Source organism: Adiantum capillus-veneris, chromosome 28 (assembly GCF_014529385.1).
Source record: "Adiantum capillus-veneris isolate H3 chromosome 28, ASM1452938v2, whole genome shotgun sequence".
In the NCBI taxonomy this organism is placed as follows: domain Eukaryota; kingdom Viridiplantae; phylum Streptophyta; class Polypodiopsida; order Polypodiales; family Pteridaceae; genus Adiantum; species Adiantum capillus-veneris.
In genome coordinates this window covers 110,069,625-110,095,842 of record NC_140958.1, presented here as the reverse complement: position 1 = coordinate 110,095,842, position 26,218 = coordinate 110,069,625, and the positions used below count along the sequence as shown (strand labels likewise).

At 44.1% G+C, this 26,218-nt stretch overlaps 1 protein-coding gene across 1 annotated transcript in view; it reads left to right on the top strand.

Moving 5' to 3' along the window:
* Positions 1-547: 547 nt before the first annotated feature.
* LOC147421088 (uncharacterized) overlaps positions 548-26,218 on the top strand; it is a gene marked incomplete at its 5' end in the record, with an annotated part of 36,698 nt that continues 11,027 nt past the window's right edge. The window contains 8 exons of the mRNA XM_086503855.1: positions 548-749; positions 823-897; positions 1,047-1,109; positions 23,783-23,892; positions 24,395-24,514; positions 24,635-24,727; positions 24,809-24,851; positions 25,843-25,952. Coding sequence (XP_086359981.1) covers positions 548-749; positions 823-897; positions 1,047-1,109; positions 23,783-23,892; positions 24,395-24,514; positions 24,635-24,727; positions 24,809-24,851; positions 25,843-25,952 — 816 coding nt within the window. The remainder of the gene's footprint in view (positions 750-822; positions 898-1,046; positions 1,110-23,782; positions 23,893-24,394; positions 24,515-24,634; positions 24,728-24,808; positions 24,852-25,842; positions 25,953-26,218) is intronic.

Genomic DNA, 26,218 nt, shown 5'->3' with positions numbered 1-26,218 from the left:
ACCCTTGCACCAAGTCACGTTAGTCTCTTCATCCTCCACGCGCCAATCTCCTAACTCGAGTGGAAATTCCAAACTACCCCCAATATTTTGTGATAAATTCCCAAAATGCCCTTCAAATTTCTCTAAATTCCAAAAATACCCCTAGCTGCTCTCCTAGGAGGTTAAATTTCTCCAAAGATGATAAGAAAATTTGTAGCTTTTCATAAGAAGAGTGGTGATTGTTTATCAATACAATCAGTCCTTTTTCCCAAGTAATTTGCTACAAATTACATGGTAAGCTCCCCAAAATGGATCTCAACTGTAAAAACAGAATAAAGATTAGAAAATATTGAACAATCCAACCAAATAGACACAACGATATTTTGGTAATTTTCCTTTTAAAAAAACATCTCCCCCTCTTTTTCTCTCTATATCTTTGCCCTCCCACCTGTCATCTCTCTCTCTCTCTCTCTCTCTCTCTCTCTCCCCCCCCCCCCCCCCCCCCCCCCCCAATCCACGCGTGAGATCCTTGCCTTAATCTTCATGTATCTTTAAAGATACCCTCTAATTCAACCCAAAAGTAAAATTGGTTGGACCTACTGGCTGGCACATATGTTCGGGAAGTCTTGCTCGACCTGTGGGGGTTGGAACTCCTCCACACGATGTAACACTGCTTACAACAGCAGCACAGCTACGCACCTCTGCTCGTCTACGAGCTCACCCACCATACGATGAGTACTTCCAATGCGAGCAGCTGAGAGCAGAACATGGTCCCGCTCTTCTCCTCCTCCCGCTATTCTCTGACGCCATCGCCATTTCTATCTTCATTGTTTTCATGGACAGACTTTCGTGCCCTCCACTCTGGCAAGTCCCCTCCAAGGACCTCCATGACAGCAATGGCAGAATTGCCTTCTGCCCGTGCGTTCCCTCTTCTTTGTTTTGGGCACAGAGAGAGAGAGAGAGAGAGAGAGAGAGAGAGAGAGAGAGAGAGAGAGAGAGAGAGAGAGAGAGAGAGAGCGCCTGACCTCCTTCATGATGATAATCACAATGTACAACATATGTTACAGAAGTCATTCAAACGCGCATTGCAACTGCAGCCAACACAGGACGGCTGGACCTCAGCAACTGTGGTAAGAAAACATTTGCTATTGTTACTCTCAATTTGTAAGTGCAAATGTAGTATGTGCAAAGCCGCCAGAGGGAGACCCGTGTAATTGCCAGTGAAGATATACTTTGAGGCGTCCAATGTGAAGGTGCATTCCAGAATGAGAGTGAAAGAGATGCATTCTTGAGTGTCCAATCATGCCAATAGCCCCAACAACTCAAAGGGGAGGACAACAAGCATTTGTTAGAAAGGAGAAACTGCCAATTTGGGCTTCCCAAAAATCCCACGGGTGCATGATCATTGATACCGCCTGTAAAATTCACTGTCAATCTTAAGAAAGCAGAGATCATGCTTTTGGGCCGAAAAACAAAAGCTGTGTATGCACGTTCCTGGAAGGTAGTGCAAAATAACGGGAATGGCTGGATATGTTATGCAAAAAGGTGGTACCTACCGGGAGACAACCTACTAACATCCCCGCCAAACAAAGACCTTATACTTGAAGTGAGAAGCCTTAACCCATCCCATCATGTCCACCACGCTCTCCTTTTTCTGATTTCCCATAAGGAGTTACTCTTTTCCACGGGCCATGCATGATTCCTAATAAGTGATATATCTCCTTGGTTGAAACATACTTCTGATATATAATTTTCCAATCCTGTCACAATGCAACCGAGTTCAACTCATGAAAAGGATATCAAGGACACAAGGAATCCAAGTGCGACCCCGCAAATTGCAAAAGCCATGCAACTGTCCCGCCACGCCACTCTACTTAACAAACAACAAACTACTCTCCACACTGGCATGCATATGGACATACCTAGAAACAGTTAAGGACTCAGGCTCGAAAGTATATCTCTGACAAGTTGGATCATGACCAGTGAGTGCAGCCCAAGTGCCAACCCATGAAAAAACATATCTTGTGGCTGGTTTTGAAGGTCCAGATGCATAATCAACACTGTCGCTGGAAAGCTCGAAGGATGTGCTGATCCTGCCATACCTTTGATTGGCGCAGACGATGAGGTGGGTGCCGTATTTGCAAAAGTAGCCTCCTTTCAAGGGATACAACTCAGAAATGGATAGAAGGGCTCCATCATCGCACAACGAAGGCCAGTGCCACCCACCAAGATCCGAGTCCAACTAAAACATGCGCTTTCTGTGCCAAATCAACAATCTCCAAGGTGGTGCCTCCTCAGTAGTGAAAACAGGGTCAACACATCATTTCCTCTGAAAAGAGCCTACCACTCTAACAAGCTGCCATGCCAAAGGTGCCATCGAAAGATGCAATGAAGACAAGAACTGGCCTGTGATCCGGTGAACTAGCTCCTTCACAGGTCACCCTGGCTCCTCAGTGCACATGCGTCTGTAGATCCCATCTATGTAGACAGAGTCCGTCTTCCTTGTCAAGGTGTAGCGAGTAGGGGCTGATACCCGTGGCATGTGTGCTATACTAAAGTGGAAAGAGATGGTCATCGACACAAGGGCATGATTTAATGCCACACCAACAAGTCTGGGTCCAACTGTGAGGTCTTGGATACTAGAGATTTGCCATGACATAATCCATTGTGCTGGCTGTCACAAACTGGTGACGTGGCTGAGCCACCCGGACACAAACACACACTCTGTAGGTTGGCGGACAGGCTGCTCGGAAAATGCATTGACAGGTTGACATGGCATTCTACGTTCGATCGCTTTTCCGTTGACTTGCTGACGTGGGAGGGCATACGGATTTCCGCGAATGCCGTTGACTGTACGGATCTCCGCAAATCGCATTGACTGCTTTTGGGGCCTCCTGCTTTTGAGTTTGAAGTTTTTGGGGCTCTGCTTTTGGTATTCCATGTAATGTTTATAAGTCGCCTCAGGGGCTCACTCTCAAAGCATCTGGACGCAGAGTGTGAGCGAGCACCCGCGGGCTCAGTTGTACTTTTCTCACATGTTAAAATAAAAATAAATACCTAAAGGGGCGCAAGTCTCTGGAGCCAATATCTCTTGGCACGGAACTACGTCGGGCGTGTCGACTCTCTTTTGTTTGTGAGTTAATTTGAAGTGAATCTTTGCCGTGTCGTGGTAGAATCTTGACTTGGGGTGTCCAAGTTTGTTATAGTGGTATCAGAGCACGATCAATTTCTCTTCTACTGGAAAATCCGATCCCTTATTTCGTGACACTTATGGATTCCGAAAAGAATCAGTTGACTTCTTTTGCATCTGCTAATGCGGGACGAGACCACGTAGAAGATTTTAATGAATTAACAGAGGAAGAGTACGGGCCACCTCGGCCTACTCAGTATGAACTTCAAGAGATGCAGTGTCGAAGCAGGTTGACGACTGCACAAAGTAGATGATTAAATTTGAAAATGACCCTTAGTTTGCAAAATTTTTGACTCAGCAATCCATCGCTAAAGTGCACACTTTGTGGCAGAAAGCCACCGAACGACTGATCAAAACGGCAATTAAGAAACCTCCTTCTCCGAGGATGCTTACAGAACAAGAGAGGTGGTTCAGAATCAGATCAGTCAGCTTTTGGACACGAAAAATCAATCCAATAAGCAATTGAAAAAGCCCAAGAAGGGGATTGACTACCCTGGTTATTTGGGCCGTCAATCTTCTTTTGCATCTGCAAGAAAGCAGAAGAAGTGTGTACGCTTTGAAGGACTACCTAGTTCTTCTTCTTCCTCTTCTTTTGCGAGTACTTCTAGCTCTTCTGACTCGAGCGAGGAGGACAGAAAGGGCAAAAAGCGAAGCAAAAAGTAAAGCTTCGGAAAGGGCAAGAAAAAGGCAAAGAAACTCAGGTTCCGCCAGTTTCTGATAGCTCTACGGAGGAGTCATCCTCTGACAGTTCAGACTTCGATGACCATATGTTTTATGCAAAGAAGAAGCACTTTTATAGAGCCAACCAATATGACTTCCTCGAAGACGAGAGCAAAAAAGCAAAAGAATTTTAAGGTGGACAATCAATAAAATTTGAATCCTTTTCTGGATTCCGAGATGCTCCGAGGGCTTTGGCCTTCATTTAACAGTTTGACATAGCCTTCTCTGGAGGGCATTACTCAGAGCACTCCAAGATTAGGAGGGCTGCATCTTTTCTCAAAGGAAATGCTCCGCACGGTGGTCTACTCTTCTTCTGAGGAAAGAAGCTCTAGTCAAGTGGTTGAAATTCAGAAGGCTCTTTATTTCCTCTTGGCTGACCTGGGAGTACGAACGAGATATAAGAACCGCTTGGAACCATCTTTGGATGCCCAAGGGAGATTCTTTGGACGCTTATTGCGAGAGGTTTTGGGACTCTTTTCTACGAGCCTCTTCGTTTAAGAAGGTCACCTCTAAGGAACAGATTGAGCAGTTTTGCTGCGGACTCCCTACAGAGATCCGAAATTATTGCCTTAAACAAAAGTCAAATTCTATTCAAGAATTAATGGGTCATGCGAAACGGGGTTCTTGATACATTTGGGGAATTTGACTTACCTCTTGATGAGATCTTGACTCAGAGAAACAAACAGACCTCCGACAATGAAAGTAGAAAGAAAAAGAGTCTCCAAGAAAAGAAGGATACATGACCTCGACTGACTCTTCGAGAAAGGGCTAACTATATCAAAGAGGGGAAGTGTTTTGGTTGCAGGGAACAAGGGCACATCTCCGTAAAGTGCCCCCAAAAGGCACAGCAAGGACAGACTGAAGTAGGCCAGAGAGTTGTAGAGCAGCAGAAGAACGTGGCAGAAAAGGCAAGATAAAGCAGGATTGGTACCAGATTGATGGGTACTGACCCAAGCCAGATGGATGAAAGTACAGAACTTTGCCGAGCTTGGGGCAAAGTGAAAGATCAAGAAGCCCTGATTTTCTTTGATGGAGGAGCCAAGGCCAACTTCATTTCACCTGAATTGGCGGCGCGGCTCGAGCTTACACCCGATAGGATGGGACCACCAGCAGAGGCAGTTCTAGCGGTGCCCGGACGGGACATAGCCATTACACCTGTCATTGGCAAACTTCGGTTGCATTGTCATGGGTATTTAGGGCACGAGGACTTCTACATCATGCCTTTGGAAGGGTGTGAAGTCCTCCTAGGAGTCCCTTGGTACCATAAGAACAATCAATCAAAGAAAGCAACTTTGACTAATGAAAAGGGCCGAAAAATTGTATTTGATGTAAAACTGTAGGGCGAGTCCGTCCCTATTGTATTGTCTTTGGCCATTTCCAAATTAATGAAATCCAGTCTCTTTGTTTGCTCGATCTATTTGAAAGAGTTAAATGATGAACACAGAACGAACATTTCTGAGCTTGACAAAGAATGCCAAGATTTTCTCCACACATGCTGATTGTTTCTTTGAGGGCCTTCCAGGGGAGTTACCCCCATCTCATCCTGAGGATCACACTATTGATCTGATCCCTGGAAGCACACCACCGAGCCGGCTACGTTATCGTGTTAGCCGAGCCCAGAATGAAGAGATCATGAACCAAGTGAAAGACCTTCTTGAAAAGGGTCTTATCCAACCGAGTACTTCACCCCACTGCTCTCCGGTGTTGTTGGTATTAAAGAAAGACGAATTTTGGAGAATGTGCGTTGATTACAAAGCTCTCAACAAAATCACTATCAAAATTAGATTTCCGATTCCAAGGATCAATGATATTCTTGACCGACTTCAAGGATCCTCTTGTTTCAGCAGGATTGATTTGAAAAGCGGCTATCATCAGATCAAGATCGCTCGGGGAGATGTCTACAAGATAGCCTTTCGGACAAGTTTCGGTTTGTATGAATTTTTGGTGATGCCTTTTGGCCTTACCAATACTTCAGCGATTTTCAACCGAATGATGGATAGGATTTTCCGAGAGTATCGATCTTTTGTCAGCACTTTCTTTGATGACATTATAGTCTTCTCCAAGGATGAAGCAGAACATCGACACCATCTGCTATAGGTCTTTCGGGCATTGCGAGATCATAAATTAGTAGTCAATGCCAAGAAGAGTGAATTTTTCTTGCCGGAGATATAGTTTTTATTACACATCGTCTCAACAGCAGGAGTACAGATGAACCCGGCCAATATTAACACTATACGTGACTAACCAGATTTGAAGAATGTTCATAAAGTTAGAAGCTTCTTGGGCTTGTATTCTTACTACCGGCAGTTCATTCGAAAGTTTGCAGAGGTAACTTCCCCTTTGCGACTCAAAAAGGAGTCCCTTTCTCGTGGGGAGCAACAAAGGTGACTGGCTTTCAAACACTCAAAGAAAAACTGACTACTGGACCAGTGTTGACTTTGCTGGACTTGCAAAAGTCATTTGAAGTATATTGTGATGCTTGCGGTCGTAGCCGGGAGCGGTCTTAATGCAAGAAGGCCATGTGATTGCCTATGAAAGCCGATTGTTTTCAAGGCTAGAATTGACAACACAGATTTATGGAAAGAGCTTTTGGCAGTGATCCATGCTCTTACTCAGTGACGACATTACCTACTCGGAGCCGACTTCACGGTCTTTACTGATCATCAGAGTTTACGCTACTTCTTGTCACAGAAGCAGCTCAGATGGTGGGCTAACGTCTTGTCATAGTTTCACTTCTAGATTGTCTATGTTTAGGGACATAAAAACTAGGGGGCAAATGCATTGTCTCGAAAGCCCCTAGTCTTGGCTATTTCCGCGATTCATTATAGAAGCTTCTAGGACGTGGTCGATCAGTACGCCACATATCCGGATTTTTCCGATGCATTGTCACGTGACACATCCAGCCCTATGTGTCCGTGGACAAGCTACAACATGATCAGGGTTCAGTCAGTCTAGATTTAGAAGTGATCTGACACTTTTGTGAGTCTATTCGTAGACCGTGCATGCCCGGTCACTTAGCATCGATGCATATCCTCTGGTTGCACACAGCATGATCATCAGAATTCCCATCAGAATCCATCAGATTCAGTTAGGGGAATTTTCCAGTGCATGTAGCCTATTTTCCCTATTTTTGGTATTTTTCACTTATTATTTTTAAGCGACTTTCCAACAAAAGTAGGTAGGGCAATTTTGCTAAGTTTGTATATAAGCAAACCCAAGTTAGCACTAAATGGCAGAAGAGGCAGCAGGAGCACATGCTCAACAGGCACCTTCTCAGCAGAACCCCTACAGAACCCCCAAGTGACCTAGCGTTTTTGCTCCCAAGCAACAGCCTAGCGTTTTTGGATCAGACCACCGCAGTTCAGCCAGCGTTTTGCATTTGCAGAGCCACGGCGACAAGACCCCACCCCAGCAGATCAGCGTAGCGTTTTTGCATCTGCAGAATCCCGGCGACAGAAACACAAGAATTCAGCCCTAGCGTTTTTGGTTGCAGATCAGCCCCGGCGTTTTTCACCATCATCGCGACCGAAACTCCAGAACCATCAGCGTTTTCAGTTTTCAGCAGTTAGACTTCGCAGATTAAGTCCCGAACCTCGCAGATCTCACCTTCCTGCAGCAGTTCCTCGCCGCACGGTCAGTTTCCGCAAGGTTTACGGTTTCAGCCCGGAAAACGCAGATTTCAGCATCTGCGTTTTCAGCGCGTCGTCGTCGCATCGTCGTCATCAACATCGTCACCGGCATAGAGTCAAAATTCAGCAGATAGAAGATTTGCAGATTTCAGCCCATAGTGTTTTTGGACAGCAGTAGAAAGATTGCAGATTTCAGCCATTAGGTCGACTTCGTCATCACCGTCGTCATCGTCGACATAGCCTAGACTTGCATCAGTCTTATGCATACCATTTGTACCAGATTGTGCAATCATAAGTAGACCACTCTCGCCGACGAGAGTGGGGCCTTCGGAGGAGGGTTTTACAAACGTCTCTGGTGTCATATCTCTCTTCTCTCTCTATCTCTCAGTCTCATACACTTGCAGGCACAGTGTCCATTCACTTTGTTTGTGATCATAGCACTTTCCATTAAGAACGATAGGCTCTCCTTTCCATAAGAACTAAAAGGAACCTTGAGCACAGTTCGGAGCACTCATCTTGAGCAAAGCGCAAACAATCATTCCGCTGCACCTAACATTGGTATCAGAGCTTTGGTAGTGTTCTGTATCACTCAAGGAAAGAACCACAAGGAATTTTTTTGCTTGTTGAGGTTGCACGAACCCAAGTTTGCTTGGGCGTGTCGATTCCTAATTGTGTTTTGTTGACGAGTGAGTGACAGGAATCCCAAGAAAGAAGGGCTTGTCCAACCTCCCCTTGTGTCTCTTTCCACTCATTGAGAGCGGACCGTGCACTTAGCGGCTGGCCAATCGACGCGAGGTGGGAAAAAGCAACCTTGGTGTGAGCGCAAGGCCACCAAGGGGTGCGCCCGCGGAAAAGAGCAGAACTCGGGTGAAGAGAATATCCTTCTCAAACACAGGTTTGCAAGCGAAAAGAAAACGTCAAGATCCTCAAGAACCCAAGATCTTCAAGAACCCAAGTTCCTTGTGAACTTAAGAACCCAAGACCCACAAGAACCCCCAAGAACCCACAAGAACCCACGATTGCAGAATGATCATCACTCGAAGCGGAATGGATACTTCGCTTGGAGGTGATGAGCATGAGAGAGGCGAAGAAGAATTTTCCCCACCAGGAGGATTTTCCGACCCTCCCCCTTTTCCATCTACGACATGGATTGCACTAACTCCTATGGAGGAGTTGGACCATATGTTTATGGAAAGGAAGTTAGAAAGCGAAGAAAGAATCGCAGCCATAGAGCGTAAGTACCAAGAAAGAATGGCAGTCATAGCCCGAGCGAGCGAGCAAGCCCGCTTGGAAGCCAAAGTAAGAAAAGCAGAAATGGATCGCAGACACGCAGAAGACAAAGCAGAAAGAAAAGCAATACAAGAACAGAGCGACCGACAAAAGGAAGAGTTCTGGCGACTCTATTCTCAAGTTCAGGCACAGATGCAAGAGATTTGGGGAAAGGAGACTCTCAGTCTCTTTTTCTCCAAAGCATGACCCACAGGATTTGCATGATTATGAGAAGCATGATGAATTGAATGACAATGATTTGCATGATGATTTAAATGACAAGCATGATGATTTGGATGATATTGCTAAGCATGATGATTTGAATGATATTGCTAAGCATGATGATTTGGATGATAATGATGAGCATGATGATTTGCATGATCAAGAGGTGATTTCTCACAAGCATGATGAGTTGCATGAAGATGATGTGATTGTTCACAAAGATGATGTGTTAGTGGATGCTTTTTCTAGCGAAGCTAACCTCGTTGTAGATTCGATCAATCACGACGAATTGATCTTAGCTTTCGAGTCGAGGTCCAAAGAACCCCCACAGGACGATTCGATCATTCAGGAAGAACCGATCTTGGCTCTCGAGCCTAGGTCCAAAGAACCCTCACAGGAAGTATTATGTGTTCGCATGATTGATACGCACGCATTGTTCGAGTGTTTCATTCGTGATCGTTTCTTGTATTTTAGTCATCGTCTTTATGTGATCCCTTTTCCTAGGCATGACATATTGTATGTTGAGCACGTTTCTCTCATGGATGAGCACAATTGTATGCGGATTTTTCATGAAAAGTATGCATGCAAGGAAGTCACATTCCATGTCGCTTCCTTGGCATGACACAGTTTCCGAACAAGCACATGAAAGTCTGAGCACCAAGCATGGGCATTTCCATTGTGTTTTGCCACAGTTGATTGATTTAGATCAAAAGAATGATAAGATTGGATCTCATTGTTTGCGTGTGTGTGATGAACGGTTTAGCACTCCGTCTATTGGTTCATCTACATTGCATGCAGAGTCTTTCAGGAAGCCAAGATTTTTTCCACACACTTTACATGGAATGGGTATGTTTATGTTTTTGTGTTGGAAATGGTTTCAGGAATTTTCAGCGATGGAGATTCTTGAAGACGAAAGAAGCAGGACTCTCAACGAAGTTGAAGCATCGAAGGAGCCACAGAAGACCGTGTCGCTTTCGGCACGGCCCAAAGAAGCAAGCGTTGCAGACCTTTATGAAGTTCAAGTACCGCACGACCCACACATCAGAGTGGGCTGGTGAAGAGTCCCTTCCAAGATTTCGCATGCTATTGGCGATCTCCTTGGACGCCATACATTTTGGTACCAATATCTCACTTTGAAAAGGAGGGGATGTCACCTGACACATCTAGCCCTATGTGTCCGTGGACAAGCTACAACATGATCAGGGTTCAGTCAGTCCAGTCAGTCTAGATTTAGAAGTGATCTGTCACTTTTGTGAGTCTATTCGTAGACCGTGCATGCCCAGTCACTTAGCATCGATGCATATCGTCTGGTTGCACACAGCATGATCATCAGAATTCCCATCAGAATCCATCAGATTCAGTTAGGGGAATTTTCCAGTGCATTTAGCCTATTTTTCCTATTTTTGGTATTTTTCACTTATTATTTTTAAGCGACTTTCCAACAAAGTAGGTAGGGCAATTTTGCTAAGTTTGTATATAAGCAAACCCAAGTTAGCACTAAATGGCAGAAGAGGCAGCAAGAGCACATGCTCAACATGCACCTTCTCAGCAGAACCCCCGCAGAACCCCCAAGTGACCTAGCGTTTTTGCTCCCAAGCAACAGCCTAGCGTTTTTGGATCAGACCACCGCAGATCAGCCAGCGTTTTGCATTTGCAGAGCCACGGCGACAAGACCCCACCCCAGCAGATCAGCCTAGCGTTTTTGCATCTGCAGAATCCCGGCGACAGAAACACCAAAATTCAGCCCTAGCGTTTTTGGTTGCAGATCAGCCCCGGCGTTTTTCACCATCATCGTGACGGAAACTCCAAAACCATCAGCGTTTCCAGTTTTCAGCAGTTAGACTTCGCAGATCAAGTCCCGAACCTCGCAGATCTCACCTTCCCGCAGCAGTTCCTCGCTGCACGGTCAGTTTCCGCAAGGTTTACGGTTTCAGCCCGGAAAATGCAGATTTCAGCATCTGCGTTTTCAGCGCGTCGTCGTCGCATCGTCGTCATCGACATCGTCGACATAGAGTCATAATTCAGCAGATAGAAGATTTGCAGATTTCAGCCCATAGCGTTTTTGGACAGCAGTAGAAAGATTGCAGATTTCAGCCATTAGGTCGACTTCGTCATCACCGTCGTCATCGTCGACATAGCCTAGACTTGCATCAGTCTCATGCATACCATTTGTACCAGATTGTGCAATCATAAGTAGACCACTCTCGCCGACGAGAGTGGGGCCTTCGAAGGAGGGTTTTACAAACGTCTCTGGTGTCGTATCTCTCTTCTCTCTCTATCTCTCAGTCTCATACACTTGCACGCACAGTGTCCATTCACTTTGTTTGTGATCATAGCACTTTCCATTAAGAATGGAAGGCTCTCCTTTCCATAAGAATTAAAAGGAACCTTGAGCACAGTTCGGAGCACTCATCTTGAGCAAAGCACAAACAATCATTCCGCTGCACCTAACATGCATTCACTCGAATACAGAATGGGGAGGTAGTAGCGGGATATTCCATATGGGATGGCTACTTAATGAAGAAAACGATGTTGTGCATCACACAGCCGTTGAGGGAAAAGGTTTTGACTGAGTGCCATTGTCCCCCTTTTAAGGGTTAGCGTGGCATCGACACCACCTTGAAAGGTGTGGAGCGTTATGTCACGTGCACATCTAACCCTATGTGTACGTGGACAAGCTACTTCATGTCTAGGGTTCAGTCAGCCTAGCTTAGGAAGTGTTCTGTCACTTTTGTGAGTCTGTTCGCAGACCGTGCATGTCCAGACACTTAGAGTAGATGCATATCCTCTGGTTGCACACAACATGATCATCAGATTACCGTCAAAACCCATCAGGAGCATTTTTACAGTGCATAGACCTATTTTCCCTATTTTAGCCATTTTTCACTTATTATTAATAAGTGACTTTGCTGGGAAACTGGGTAGGGCAAATTGAGTAAGTCAGTCTATAAGAAAACCTAGCGCTAGCACTTTCTGGCAGAAGAGGCAACAGTCCACAAACAATCCACAATTGAAGTGCACCTTCTTAGCAAGATGGCAAGAGGACCTAGCGTTTTCAAGCCACCAAGACCAGCCAGCGTTTTACATCAAGTGCATATCAGCCCTAGCGTTTTGCCACTTGCAGATCAGCCTGGCGACAACAGATCCACTAGCGTTTTTGCAGCAGGAACTCCGCACAGTCCTAGCGTTTTGCATCAGAAATTCAGCCTAGCGTTTTGCAGATGCCCGGCGACAAACCCACTTTCTGCATCAACGTTTTCAGTATTCAGGGTATAGACTCCGCACCGCAGTCCCCCAAACCTCGCAGATCTCACCTTCCCGCAACAGATCTTCGCTGCACGGTTAGATCAGCCAGCGTTTGCAGATTCAGCCCGGAAAACGCAGATTTCAGCATCTGCGTTTTTAGCGCGTCGTCATCATCGCCGTCTTCACCGACATAGAGTCAGAATTCAGGAGATACAAGATTTGCAGATTTCAGCCCTTAGCGTTTTCAGATTTCAGCCCGTCTCGTCGTCGTCCTCATCGTCGTCGACATCGTCGGCAAGTCCATAGCATTGTAGAGATTTGTGCAATCAATAGTAGACCGCTCTTGCCTTAGAGAGTGGGGCCTTCGGAGGAGGGTTTGACAACATTCTGGTGTCGTATTCTTCTGTTTCTATCTCTCAGTCTCAACACCTTCATTCACAAGGTTTACCTCTTTGTTGTGATCATTTGCACTATCTCACTAAAGGAACGGAAGGCTCTCCCTTACGTAAGTGAAAGGAACCCTCGAGCACAGTTCGGAGCACTCATCTTGAGCAAAATTCAACATTCACATCTGCTGCACCTTACATTGGTATCATAGCTTTGGCAGTGTTCTGTATCACTCAAGGAAAGAACCACATAATTTTTTTTTGCTTGTTGCGGTCGCACGTAACCCAAGTCCCACTTGGGCGTGTCAATTCCTAATCGTGTTTTTGAAGAGTGACAGGAAACCCAAGAAAGAAGGGCTTGTCCAGTCTCCCCTTGTTTCTCTTTTCACTCATTGAAGTGGACCGTGCACTTAGCGGCCGCCCAATAGCCGTGAGGTGGGAAAAAGCAACCTTGGTGTGAGCGCAAGGCCGCCAAGCGGTATGCCCGCGGGAAAGAGAAGAGCTCGGGTAAGAGAAGATCCTTCTCTAACACAGATTGCAAGCGAAAGAAGAACCTCAAGAACTCAAGAACCCAAGAACCACAAGAATCCAAGCTCCTCGTGAACTTAAGAACCCACGACTTCAGTGTATGGTCATTACCCGAAGCGGAATGGATACTTCGCATGGAGGTGATGAGCATGGAAGTGGCGAAGAAGAATTTCCCCACCAGGAGGTTTTTTTGACCCTCCCCCTTCCCAATCTACGCCAAGGATTGCACCAAATCCTATGGAGGCTTTGGTCAAGATGATGATGGACAGGAAGATACAACGAGAAGCGCAACGCGCGGCCTTGGAGCGCGAGCACAAAGAAAGAAAGGCAGCATTTGATCGTGAACACAGAAAGAATGGTAGCCTTAGAGCGTGAGCGCGAGCGAGAACGCTTGGCGGCCGAAGAAAGAAAAGCAGAATTGGGTCGCGAGTGCAAAGAAAGAAAAGCCAAATTGGATCGTGAGCGCGAAGAGAGACGGCTAGCCTTGGAGCGCGAGTGTGAGCAAGCGCGCTTGGCGGCCGAAGACAGAAGGGTAGCCTTGGAGTTACGCGTAAAGCGCAGAGAGACCAAAACATACAAGAGTTGATCCTATTATTTTCTAGTGTGCAGGCGCAGATTGAAAAGAATCGGGAGAAGGAGACTCTCTCAGTCTTGTCTTCTCCAAAGCACGACAACATGAATTGCACGATAATGATAAGCATGATGATTTGCATGATCAAGATGTGATTATGAACGAGCATGATGATTTGTAGGATATGGATGTGATTGTTCACAAGGATAATGGTTTAGTTGATACTTTTTCTAGTGAAGCTAACCTCGTTGCAGATTCGATCAATCAAGAAGAACCGATCTTGGCTCTCGAGTCGAGGTCTCAAGAACCCCACAGGAAGTATTATGTGTACGCATGATTAGTTGGCACGCATTGTTCGAGTGTTTTATTCGTGATGCATTCCTGTATTTTAGTCACTGTCCTTATGTGATCCCTTTTCATAGGCATGCCATATTGTACGATGAACACGATTCACTGATGAATGAGCACGGATGTATGCAGATTACTCGTGAAAAGATGAATTGTTTGCACCCAAGGAATTCACATGCCATGTCTCTAACTTGGCATGACACAACATCCGAAAGAGCACAAGAAGGATTGAGCATCAAGCATCGGCATTTCCAGTGTGATTTGCCAGAGTTCATAGATTTAGATCAGTAAGACAAGTTTCGATTTCATTTTTTGCGCGTGTTTGATGAACGGTTTGACACTTCGTCTCTATGTTCATCTGCATTGCATGCACAGTCAAGTTGGATTTTAAATGATTCAGTAGGTGTTATTCCTGTTATAAAGTTTTTGAACTCTTCAAGAAGCCTTAAGGAGATATCTTCTCCTTCATGTCTCCAAACTTTTGACTTTACAACGCTATACATGAAGCTAAATTTGGAGGACCTTAAATTTAGAGTCAAGTCCCTTATTTCTAAAGTTTTTGCATACAAGCTTGAGAAGAATAGGTACAAGGCATTGGTAGTAGAAAAGTCAGCCTTGAACTTTGACTTCTTATGGCTGAAAAGTAAGAATGTAGATGTAGAGAAAGGAAGAAAGAGGTTCACCATGATTGTAGATGACATTGACATCATATCTTGGTTAGATTTTCTTTCGGACAATTTATATAACCATCTGCGACTCTCTTTTCAAGCAAACAATTGGTATCGCTATGGGCACCAATTGTGCTATTTTTCTTGCTAATTTCTATCTTTTTACTTATGAGTTTGATTTTATGGAGCGTTTTGTTCTTGCTAACACTTGCCCAATATTTTTGCACAAGGTATGCAAAGTAAGACGCTTTGTAGATGATCTTTTTGTTCCTGACGTTCCTTCTTTTCAAGATTTTATGTACTTGAATTCGAGTTCTGTAGGTGGAGGAATTTATCCTAAGGAGTTTTGTGAACTTAACTGTACCACAAATAGTGATTGTTGTGCCTTTTTATACCTTAAGATTTTTCGGACTCCCTTGGGATTAGAAGTAGATATCTATGGTAAGCGCCTCAAACCAAAATATGCCAATCTAAATATCATCCGTATGCCTCACATTTCTTCAAACATTTAGAATTTCTCGTCTTTGTTCTAGTACATCTACTTTTGTTGTTCAGTCTTGCCATCTTATTTCTTTTCTAGTTGAAAAAGGATACTCATTCAAAAGAATCATGAAAAATGTTCGTTCATTTTTGCATCGTAGTAAGTTTATTTTTAATGTTTCTTCCTTTGGAATGTTCAAGATAATTAGTAGTAAATTAAATTGAAGTGGGGAGCTAAAAAGCCCACTTATTGTTTGACTTTTGTTTGACTTAATAACACCTTATGTTGTTGTTTTGAGCGCTTCTAGTATTTTTTCTATAGCTTGACAAATGCTAGCCTTTATCATGGTTGAGTATGTCCATCACCTCCGGAGGGTGATAGAAACTCAGCTCGTTGGTTTTGTAGAGTACGTTCAAAGCATGAATGACCTCTATATAAACCTGCACCTACTCTTGGGCACTGACGACGTGAGTAGGGATGTCATAGCTGTTGTCCAAGCTATGCATGATAAAGGTAATAATCTTACTCTTCCTGTTTGGACAAGCAACGAAGTTGAGGTCACATATTGTCAAGTTTAGATCTTTGCTCTTCGTAGGTTTGTAGTAGTATTCATTTTTCGATTTTGTATTTAGCTTGCCTGAGGACTGTTTCTTTAGAAGTAGTTGTGTGAAGTTTGATTTCTAGGATTAAGTTTTTAAGATGTCTTATCCTTTTTTGCTTAAAGTTGAGTACTTATTTTAAGCCAAGCAAGTTGCGTCAACTTATTTTATGCATGCCTTTTCTAAAAACTTTTTTAAGTTAATAATGTTTTGTTTTATCTAGTTTTGTTTCGTAGCAAACAAAGTGATTTAGTTTGTTTTGTTTGTTTGTTTTTGTTTTTTCTTTTCTTTTCTTGTGTCCCTTGCTTTTGTAGTTTTATGAGTGCTTTATTCCCTCTTATAATTCGTGAGTTCAGACTACTCTGAACTTATGAAGGTATATTTTTCAATCACTTACATGGAATGGGTACGTTTATGTTTTTGTGTTGGAAGTGGTTTCAGGAATTTTCCTGCTCGGAGATTCTTGAAGAAGGTGGACCTACGTCCATAGACGCAGTTGGACCATTGAAGCAGCCGCAAATAACTTTGTGTCGCTTTCGGCGCGGCTCAAAGAAGCAAGCATTAGAGACCTTTATGAAGTTCAAGTATCGCACGACCCACGCATCAGAGTGGGCCGACGAAGAGTCCTTCCCAGGTTTCCAGACGCTGTTGGCGATCTCCCTCGACGCCATACAATTCGGTACCAGTACCTCACTATGAAAAGGAGGGGATGTAACGTGCACATCTAATCCCATGTGTACGAGGACAAGCTACTTCATGTTTAGGGTTCAATCAGCCTAGCTTAGGAAGTGTTCTGACACTTTTGTGAGTCTGTTCGCAGACTGTGCATGTCCAGACACTTAAGAGTAGATGCATATCCTCTGGTTGCACATAGCATGATCACCAGATTACCGTCAGAACCCATCAAGAGCATTTTTACAGTGCATAGACCTATTTTCCCTATTTTAGCCATTTTTTACTTATTATTAATAAGTGACTTTGTTGGGAAACTGGGTAGGGCAAATTGAGTAAGCGAGTATATAAGAAAACCTAGCGCTAGAACTTTCTCGCAGAAGAGGTAGCGGTCCACAACTGAAGTGCACCGAGGACCTAGCATTTTCAAGCCACCAAGACCAGCCAACGTTTTGCATCAAGTGCAGCCCCAACGTTTTGCCACTTGCAGATCAGCTTGGCGACAACAGATCCACTAGCGTTTTCGCAGCAAGACCTCAACACAGTCCTAGCGTTTTGCATCAAAAATTCAGCCTAGCGTTTTGCAGCTTCCCGATGACAAACCCACTTCCTGCATCAGCGTTTTCAGTATTCAGCGTATAGACTCTGCACTGCAGCCTCCAAACCTTGCAGATCTCACCTTCCCGCAGCAGATCCTCGCGGCACGGTTAGATCAGCTAGCGTTTGCAGATTCAGCCCGGAAAATGCAGATTTTAGCATTTGCGTTTTTAGCGTGTCGTCGTCGCATCGTCGTCATTGTCGTCTTCACCGAATAGAGTCAGAATGTCACAAGGCGGGCACCACGTGCCGATAGAAAAGAACAGACTGAATAGACTTTTAACACTTCAATAACAATTGGATTGAAAGAGAGAGACGACACACGACACGGAGTGGTAGAATTCCACCCCAGAGAGTATTGGCCCCAAACCTTGGTGTCCCTTTCGGTATTTCTTTATATTGCATCAACACAGTACAAGCCGGTACTCCAGACTCTGCACCTTCTCCAGGAAGCATGCCAGAGAATGAGCCCTAACCTCATATTTAGAGGCCCTTGGCCTAAAAAGCAGTTTACAGTAAAAAGCCTTCAAACTTAAAAGCATTTGGTCCAAAAGCAAAGCCAAAAAGCTGCCAGCGTAAATCACGGAAATCCGTATGCCTGCCACGTCATCAGCCAACACAAAACGCTGAAATCCGTACAGCCTGCCACATCATCATGTCAGTGCAATTTTCGCAATTCTACCACGTCATCAGTTTCTGTGTGTGTGCGGAGGTCCTGCTTTATTTTAATCCTTTGTCACTTGGGGGACCCATCGAATGGGGTCCCCATAAGTTGGTAGGACTTCTTCTTCTGTTGCTTTTTCTTCTTAGGGTTTAGGCCCCTCGGCCGACATCTGCAAGTTGACTCCATTCTTCAGGGATTTCACACGTCAGTAGTTTGTTACATCTCCCCTTCTTGAAAGAGAGTAATCGTCTGCGATTACAACATATCTGCAAAACAACTCAAGTTAGCTAAAAATTTTTTCCGAGGGACAATCAGTTTGCTCTTTTTATTAAGGAGTTAGCTTCTCCTTTCTGTTGTTTTGATCAAGGAGTTAGCTTCTCCTTTCGGCTGTTTTGATCAAGGAGTTAGCTTCTCCTTTCTGCTCTTTTGATCAGGGAGTTAGCTTCTCCTTTCGTCCAGATCGGAACTCTTGATATTCTGGCGTAGTAAAATTAGCCATCACACCCAGACCGTACTGATCTTCCACGGGTGTCTTGATGCACTAAAAAATTACATACCCAGGCAATCTCATCCAATTAGGAATATTCAATAATTGGCACATCACAATGCAACACAAATGCTCACATATGCATGTTACAAGACAGAGAAACGTTACAAGACAGAGAAACATAAAGCTGCTGATGAACACTCCCCCCGCAAATAACCATCCAGGTCCGGGCCATGAGCTGTTCAACGATTCCCTCATCACTCCTCCCGCATAACCTAAAAAGGTCCGGGCCAGGAGATATAGAGGCCTTTTACAACCAAACACCCCCCAGACTGCAGCTTGCGTCGTTTGGAGGTGCTGAGAGTAACCACTGCTCAGACTTCTTAACACTCCTCCCGCATAACCATCCAGGTCCGGGGCGGGAGTCACAACAACAATACTCCCCCCGTAAATAACCACAAGGGTCCGGGCCATGAGTAAATAAAACATCACTTTTCAATCATTCAATACTCCCCCCGCAAATAACCACAAGGGTCTGGGCCATGAGTATGAACAAGCATTCTCCAACATCATTTCTCACTACTCCACCCGGGAGTAAAATCACCAATTATTGAAACCAGTATTAAAACCAGAGTCAAGCAATTCAAATCGGCACCAAGACAGGTTCAAAACAGATACCATCCATTTCAAACAAATTCCAAACAGGATCACCAAACAAGTTCTCAAACAGATTTTAAACTTAAAAAGCAATCTCGACACCAGTCGAGCTCGAAAAGTCGATTGACTTTCCACCCTGAAACTTGCACCAAAAATTAGGGTTAGGTTCATTCCATAAGGTCGTAGCCGAGCACAGCATGGTCCATCAACTCTTGGACAAACAATGTTTCTTTGACGGTGATGGTAGTCCCAAGAAAGATAGCAATCGCACTGGACCTCCAAGGTCATCTGCTCGCGAAGAGACATCTACTGGGAGATGTCGAGAAACTTCAAGTTATAATATGCTAGGGTTTCCATGGCAAGCATTTCAGGATACCCCACTCTGCCAGAATTTGCACTCCGAAGGAAGATGCCAGAATACCATATAGCTTCGGGCAATTTTTTTTTTTTGAAAGCTTGCCAAGTACTTTGGAGTATGCTGCTTGGTAGCTGTAGACATCAATATCTGCATGGCACTGCTTCTGAGAAAAACAGTGACTTGAAACAAATCTGGATCCTTCTCTTGCAAGTGATCTTAATTGGCTTATGCCCTGTAAGACATGAGCGGTGAAGATGAGAGCGCGCTCGATGCGCGATGAAGTAAGGGTGGGAGTGGCTAATAAGTCCGGGTTGGAGGGCGAAGATCTCTCCAATAAAATTCCAATAGCTCTGTTTGCTCTTTTGTAGGACCGGTATGCTTGCAGAAAAGCACACGACTGATGCTCTGATACCACTGTCACAAGGCGGCACCACGTGCCAATAGAAAAGAACAAACTGAACAGACTTTTAACACTTCAATAACAACTGAATTGAAAGAGAGAGACGACACGCGACACGGAGTGGTGGAATTCCACCCCAGAGAGTATTGGCCCCAAACCTTGGCGCCCCTTTCCGTATTTCTTTATATTACATCAACACAGTACAAGCCGGTACTCCAAACTCTGCATCTTCTCCAGGAAGCATGCCAGAGAATGAGCCCTAACCTCATATTTAAAGGCCCGTGGCCTAAAGAGCAGTTTACAGTAAAAAGCCTTCAAACTTAAAAGCATCTGGTCCAAAAGCAAAGCCAAAAAGCTGCCAGCATAAATCACGGAAATGCGTACAGCCTGCCACGTCATCAGCCAGTGCAAAACGCGGAAATCCGTACAGCCTGACACGTCATCATGTCAGCGCAATTTTCGGAATTCTGCCACGTCATCAGTTTCTGTGTGTGTGCGGAGGTCCTACTTTATTTTAATCCTTTGTCACTTGGGGCCCCATCGAACGGGGTCCCCATAAGTTGGTAGGGCTTCTTCTTCTGTTACTTGTTCTTCTTAGGGTTTAGGCCCCTCGGTCGACATCTGCAAGTTGACTCCATTCTTTAGGGCTTTGACATGTCAGCAGTTTGTTACACAGAATTCAGCAGAGACAAGATTTGCAGATTTCAGCCCTTAGCATTTTCAGATTTCAGCCCGTCTCGTCCTCATCGTCGTCAACATCATCGGCAAGTCCATAGCATTGTAGAGATTTGTGCAATCAATAGTAGACCACTCTCGCCATAGAGAGTGGGGCCTTCGGAGGAGGGTTTGACAACATTCTGGTGTCATATTCTTCTCTCTCCATTCACAGTGTTTACCACTTTGTTGTGATCATTTGCACTATCTCACTAAAGGAATGGAAGGTTCTCCCTTCCGTAAGTAAAAGGAACCCTTGAGCACAGTTCGAAGCACTCATCTTGAGCAAAGTTCAACATTCACTTCCGCTGCATTACACATTACTTCTTTTGGCCGAGACTCAAGAAGGATGTGGACGACTTTGTTCGCAGTTGTTTAGTATGCCAGAAGGTCAAGTTTGACATGCATAAGGCACAGGGATTACTACAGCCTTTATCCATTCCTACCCGCCCCTGGGAAAGTGTTGCAATGGATTTCATTTTTGATCTCCCGAAGATACAGAGTGGGCATGATGGCATTTGGACTGTCATCGACAGATTTAGCAAACAAGTTCACTTCAATTCAGTGAAAAAAATAGTCAAGCCGTACCATTTAGCGAGACTGTTCATTGCACATATTTTCCGAATACATGGAATGCCTGAGACAATAGTCTCTGATAGAGATCACCGATTCACGAGTTTGTTTTGGAGGGCTATTTGGGAGAACATTTTTACATCTCCGATCAAAAGACTCAATGGAAAAAATATTTGCCTTTGGTGGAATTTGCCTACAATAACACGGTTCACTCTTCGATGGGGAAGGCGCCATTTGAGATCATTGAAAGTGCTTCGACGATTCCACCCTTCCTAATGGAAAAAATATTTGCCTTTGGTGGAATTTGCCTACAATAACACGGTTCACTCTTCGATGGGGAAGGCGCCATTTGAGATCATTGAAAGTGCTCCGACGATTCCACCGTTCCTTAGCACTAAAGGTAAGATTTTCGAAGCTGACTAGTACACGAAGGACTTGGACATTGCTTTTGCCAAGGTCCGGGAGGCTTTAGCGAAACCTCAAGAACGACATAAGAAGGCACTAGATCGACATCGACGAGATTTGAAATTGAAGGAAGACGATTGGGTGCTCTTACGTTTTGAGAAGGCACGCCTAATAAAATGAAAAGGAAAGGAGCGGCTTTTCCCAAAGCTCAGCATGAGGTATTATGGCCCTTTCCAAATAAAAGAAAAGATAAATGACGTCTTCTTTAGACTCAAGCTGCTTGATACTCCGAAGATTCACAATGCATTTCATGTGAGTCTATTGAAGCCTTTTAAAGGCGACGTGCCAGTTGATGGGGAGCCTGATGAGCAACCCGAAGTGGAGGAAAGCGAGGAGATACTCGTTTAGAACATATTTTGGCACACAAGGACAAATAGATAAAAGGTAAAGCGATTAGGCGGTTCTTGGTTAAATTCAAGAACTATCCTGCATTGGATGCGAAGTGGATGGAGGAGGAGGACCTAGCAGATACTTCTCAGATTTTGGAACTTTACCTTGAAGCATTCGGTTTAGCATAGTCTACTCCGATAGAATCCCGAATTCAGTGAGGTGAATCTAGTGCAACGGTTTACACAAGAGGGGAGTCACCCCGCTCCTTTGTCAATGGTTTACCCCGATTTTGAATAAAGTCACTGATGTCCCCTTTGGGTTTCAGGGATACTAATAGGTTGACTAGTATTCTGTTGTATGACTTTATGACAAGAATTCCCAAACATAAATATGATTGATTTGTACTTGACTTGTTTGAGTGCAGGAGCTGAAAGACGAAATGACTGTAGCATTTCGGTCTCATAAATCTCTATAGACATGATTGCAATAAGGATTAGTAAATCAGACATCAGTGAGGTCCGGAATGGATCTAGATGCGATTACTAAATACGTTGCCGATGGTCATGGTCTGAGATTTGGAATGAATTTTTGTGTGATTTGTCATGTGATGTTCTGTGATGTCCTGTGATGTGATTGTCGTTTTGTACGAGTGCTAGATGTGTCGTGTCTAGTGCGTCGGTACTAACAGTCAGTGTCTACTAAGACAGTTTATGGCCTTTGTTTGTTTTGCAGGCGTAATAGAGGGCAATTACAATTCTTTCAAGAGGGGGGTATGTCACAAACTGGTGACGTGGCAGAGCCACCCGGACACAAACACACACACCCTGCAGGTTGACCGACAGGCTGCCCGGAAAATGCGCCGATAGGCTGATGTGGCACTGTACGGACGACCGCTTTTCGCACTGACTTGTTGACGTGACAAGGCGTATGGATCCCGCTGACTGTACGGATCTCCGCGAATCCCGTTGACTGTACGGATCTCTTCAAATCGTGCTGACCATATATATTTCCGCAAATCGTGCTGGTTGCTTTTGGGGCCTCTTGGAAGTTTTTGGGGCTTTGCTTTTGGCATCCCATGTAATGTTTATAAGTGGCCTTAGGGGCTCACTTCTTAGAGTACCTGGTCGCAGAGTTTGAGAGCGAGTACCCGCGGGCTCACTTGTACTTTGCTCACAGATTAATACAAAAATAAATGCCGAAAGGGGCGCCAGTCTTTGGGGCCAATATCTCTTGGCACGGAACTACGCCGGGCCATGTCGACTCTCTTCTGTTTGTGAGTTAATTTGAAGTGAATCTCTGCTGTGTTGCGGCAGAATCTTGACTGGGGGTGTCCAAGTTTGTTACACTGGCTCAAGGGGCTGATGGATACACGAGATGGGCTTCAAATTGTAGGAGAGAAGAGCACAGTGGACTCAACAAAAAGGCTAGCAAACTTGCTCAAATCTGAGGAAGAAGCGGGCTGCTTTTCTCGTTATTTTTGGACCTATAAGACTACAAGTTACCACCAGGTTTGTGTGTGAGTGTCAGACCTCAAATTCTGTAGGTTAGGGAGTGCAAGTTACCACCAGCTTTTTGGACCTATAAGACTGCAAGTCTGCCAATCTATCCGTAGTAGGTATCTCAACGCTCACTGCATCACCACTAGAATTAGTCATGCAAGGACGCGTCAATCCTGACTCGAGGGTATTTGTCACTCCCTCATCGTCCGTAGGGACTGTATCCAAATGTCCAACATCACCATATCAGCCTCTAGCATCAGCATGATAGACAAACCTTGGTTGCGACGACGTAGTAGTAACATGTCTACGTGGCACATAGAGCCATGTGGATGTGACAACATATGATTGATTTAAACGCTTTTATAGGTGTTTGCGCTCATAATAATTGCTAATTCAAATGCAGAGAGTCAGTCATTGTCTAAGTTCTCTATCATCATTATAAAGTCCCAACTTCTTTTGTGTCTAATGTTCATTTGTCTTATCCACATACTAGGTGTATTTAAGGTTCACTTGTCTTATTTTCATACTAGGTCTTGAAGAAGTGCCACCGCAAGTCTTTGCTCTGAAAGACTTGGAGCATCTATCATTGGCATGGAACAATATTTCTCACATCCCAGATAGCATCGAGAATCTGAAGAATGTAAGGCTATTTGTTTCTAGAAAGACACAGAGATTGGTGCATCCATCAGTTGTGTGGGGTTTTAACTCTCGTTCATGGAAATTGTGAGTTTCATGTATTGTATGTTGTGGTCTGTGAGATGCCTATATGGGTCTGGATCGGGTTGTTTTTGAATATTATGCAGCTAAGATGCCGCGTCAAGTCCTCAGTTATAAGGTCTGTCAACCTTCACTATAGTTATACTTTTTGACCTTTCAGGAACGTGTTATTCATGATGTCTTTCGCTGTAGCCTGTGAATATTGTCATTTCAGCTCTATCCAGTAGAATATCGGGAAAACGCTTTTTAGATTGTGGTTTTAGGGTTACCTTCATTTGTCTGGATTTGCAAACACAAGCTGCGGTGTTTACAATGTTAAGGGAAATAGAGCAGGGGGACATATGAATCTTTTCATCACGTATATAAAAAAAGTATTTCTTTGGTGCTTCTTGAAAGAGAACATCCATCTTTTTGTGTTAGAGCAGTTACGCAACCTTGGAATCTCAGGCAATTGGCTGGTGGGATTGCCTCCAAACATCAGCAAGCTTGTTCAGCTTGAGAGCTTGTGGATACAAGGAAACTTGCTCCAACAGTTACCAGTTGAGGTTTGTTAATTTCAGTAAAAAGTACTTAAATGGGTAGAATTGGGTGAGAATTACAATTGTGTGGACGTACATCTTTCCAAGTTTGTGAAGTTGGAAGGGGTGTGTTGCTTGTTGAAACAGATTGGAACTCTTAAGAATCTAAGTATCCTTAATCTGACGGGAAACATGCTGGAAAATATCCCGGAGACGGTTGGTTCTCTTGTAAACCTTAACGTAAGTTGTGTGCTTACTCACCTACTTTATATTGAATTGAGTTTTAAAAAATGTGCACTTATGGGTGTTTCTATTCTCCAGCTCTTGTCATTGTCTGCAAATCAGCTCAAGCAGCTTCCAGAAGGTTAGTATTTTCTTTGAAGCATGGTTATGGCTGTTTGAGTTGTTGTATGGAAGCATTTAGGATGAGAGTGTTAACCTTGTGGAGTTGAGGCCTTACACCCCGATGAACCATTAACTCTTTTTCCTTCTTATAGTGCTTCTTCTGTTGTTCTTCATTCTACAGCGTCAGTTAACCGATTGGGAGTATTTCACTCGTGGCTTATGTATTTACTATTGACCAACTGAGAGTATTTAAAATCTCCTTGATTGAATGAGAATGTAGAATGTGCGTAGGGCCACACAAAATCTCACGCTCAAACTAGTATTCAAGTTAAAGAAACTTTGTACTGTGGATAGACCGTAGCATCGTATGTTTTTGGTTGCATGGCATGGCCAAGGGTTTTGGTGGTGATGAAATTTGCAAGGAAACTTGCAATGTCTGTTAGAAACATGGTGGGCAGGGGCAGCTTTTCAGCATTTTATGAGGAATTTCTTATCTGTCAGTATTCAGAGACTTGTTAGTTGCTGAAAGGAGTAACTTAGCTCCTTTTTTAATAATGGGTGTTATCATTCAAGTCGGATCACCAAAGCACCTTCTGGATGTTTTCCTTGAATTTTAACCTGAATTTTTTTGCTCAGAAACTCTATGAGTATTACAGCGTTTGCCAGTATTCTGAAATGTTGTCTAGATTTGTTGGTTGCATTCCTTTATAAAATGTGAAAGGTCAATTTGCAGCTTGTGCATGACCAAGGGCATAAAAACTAATCACGCTGAACAGTTTTTGTAATGGCAATGGCAAGCTTTTTGGAGCTTGCAATCTCAATTGAGCCATGGGCTGCTCAGTTAGTTTCTTTCTTAGTCATGGTTTGAGCAACAGGAATTTGGGAACACATTTTTTGTGCAAGTATACACATAAGATGATTTTACTTGCTCTTGTTTCTGTTCAAGGCATATTTGATCAGGGTCAATAGAGCAAGCAGCTCTCGTTAGAATTGTGTTGGGATTGTTGCAGGGCTTGGAAACTTGGCAGCTCTTAAAATTTTGACATTGAATGGAAATTATCTTCAATCGCTACCCATGAGCTTGGAAAGGCTCTCATTGCTGGAAAAGCTCTCAATACAGGCACGAGATAATTTTACCCTTTTACAGAACCTTAAGTGATGATTTCTCATACTCTCTTATCTGGCTTGTGTGTGCTGGGGTTGTGCTCTTACATGGTCATGCACAATAGAGTTAATGTTCCTTTTGCAATTGGTGAATTCTGAGTTCTATCGAGGAATTTGATTCCTTTGAAGTTGCTCTAAAGAGATTTATGCTGCATTGTGTAAGCTGTATTTTGTCGGAGTTTTTTAATAGAGAGATTGCTGTAGACATTGTTCATAACACAC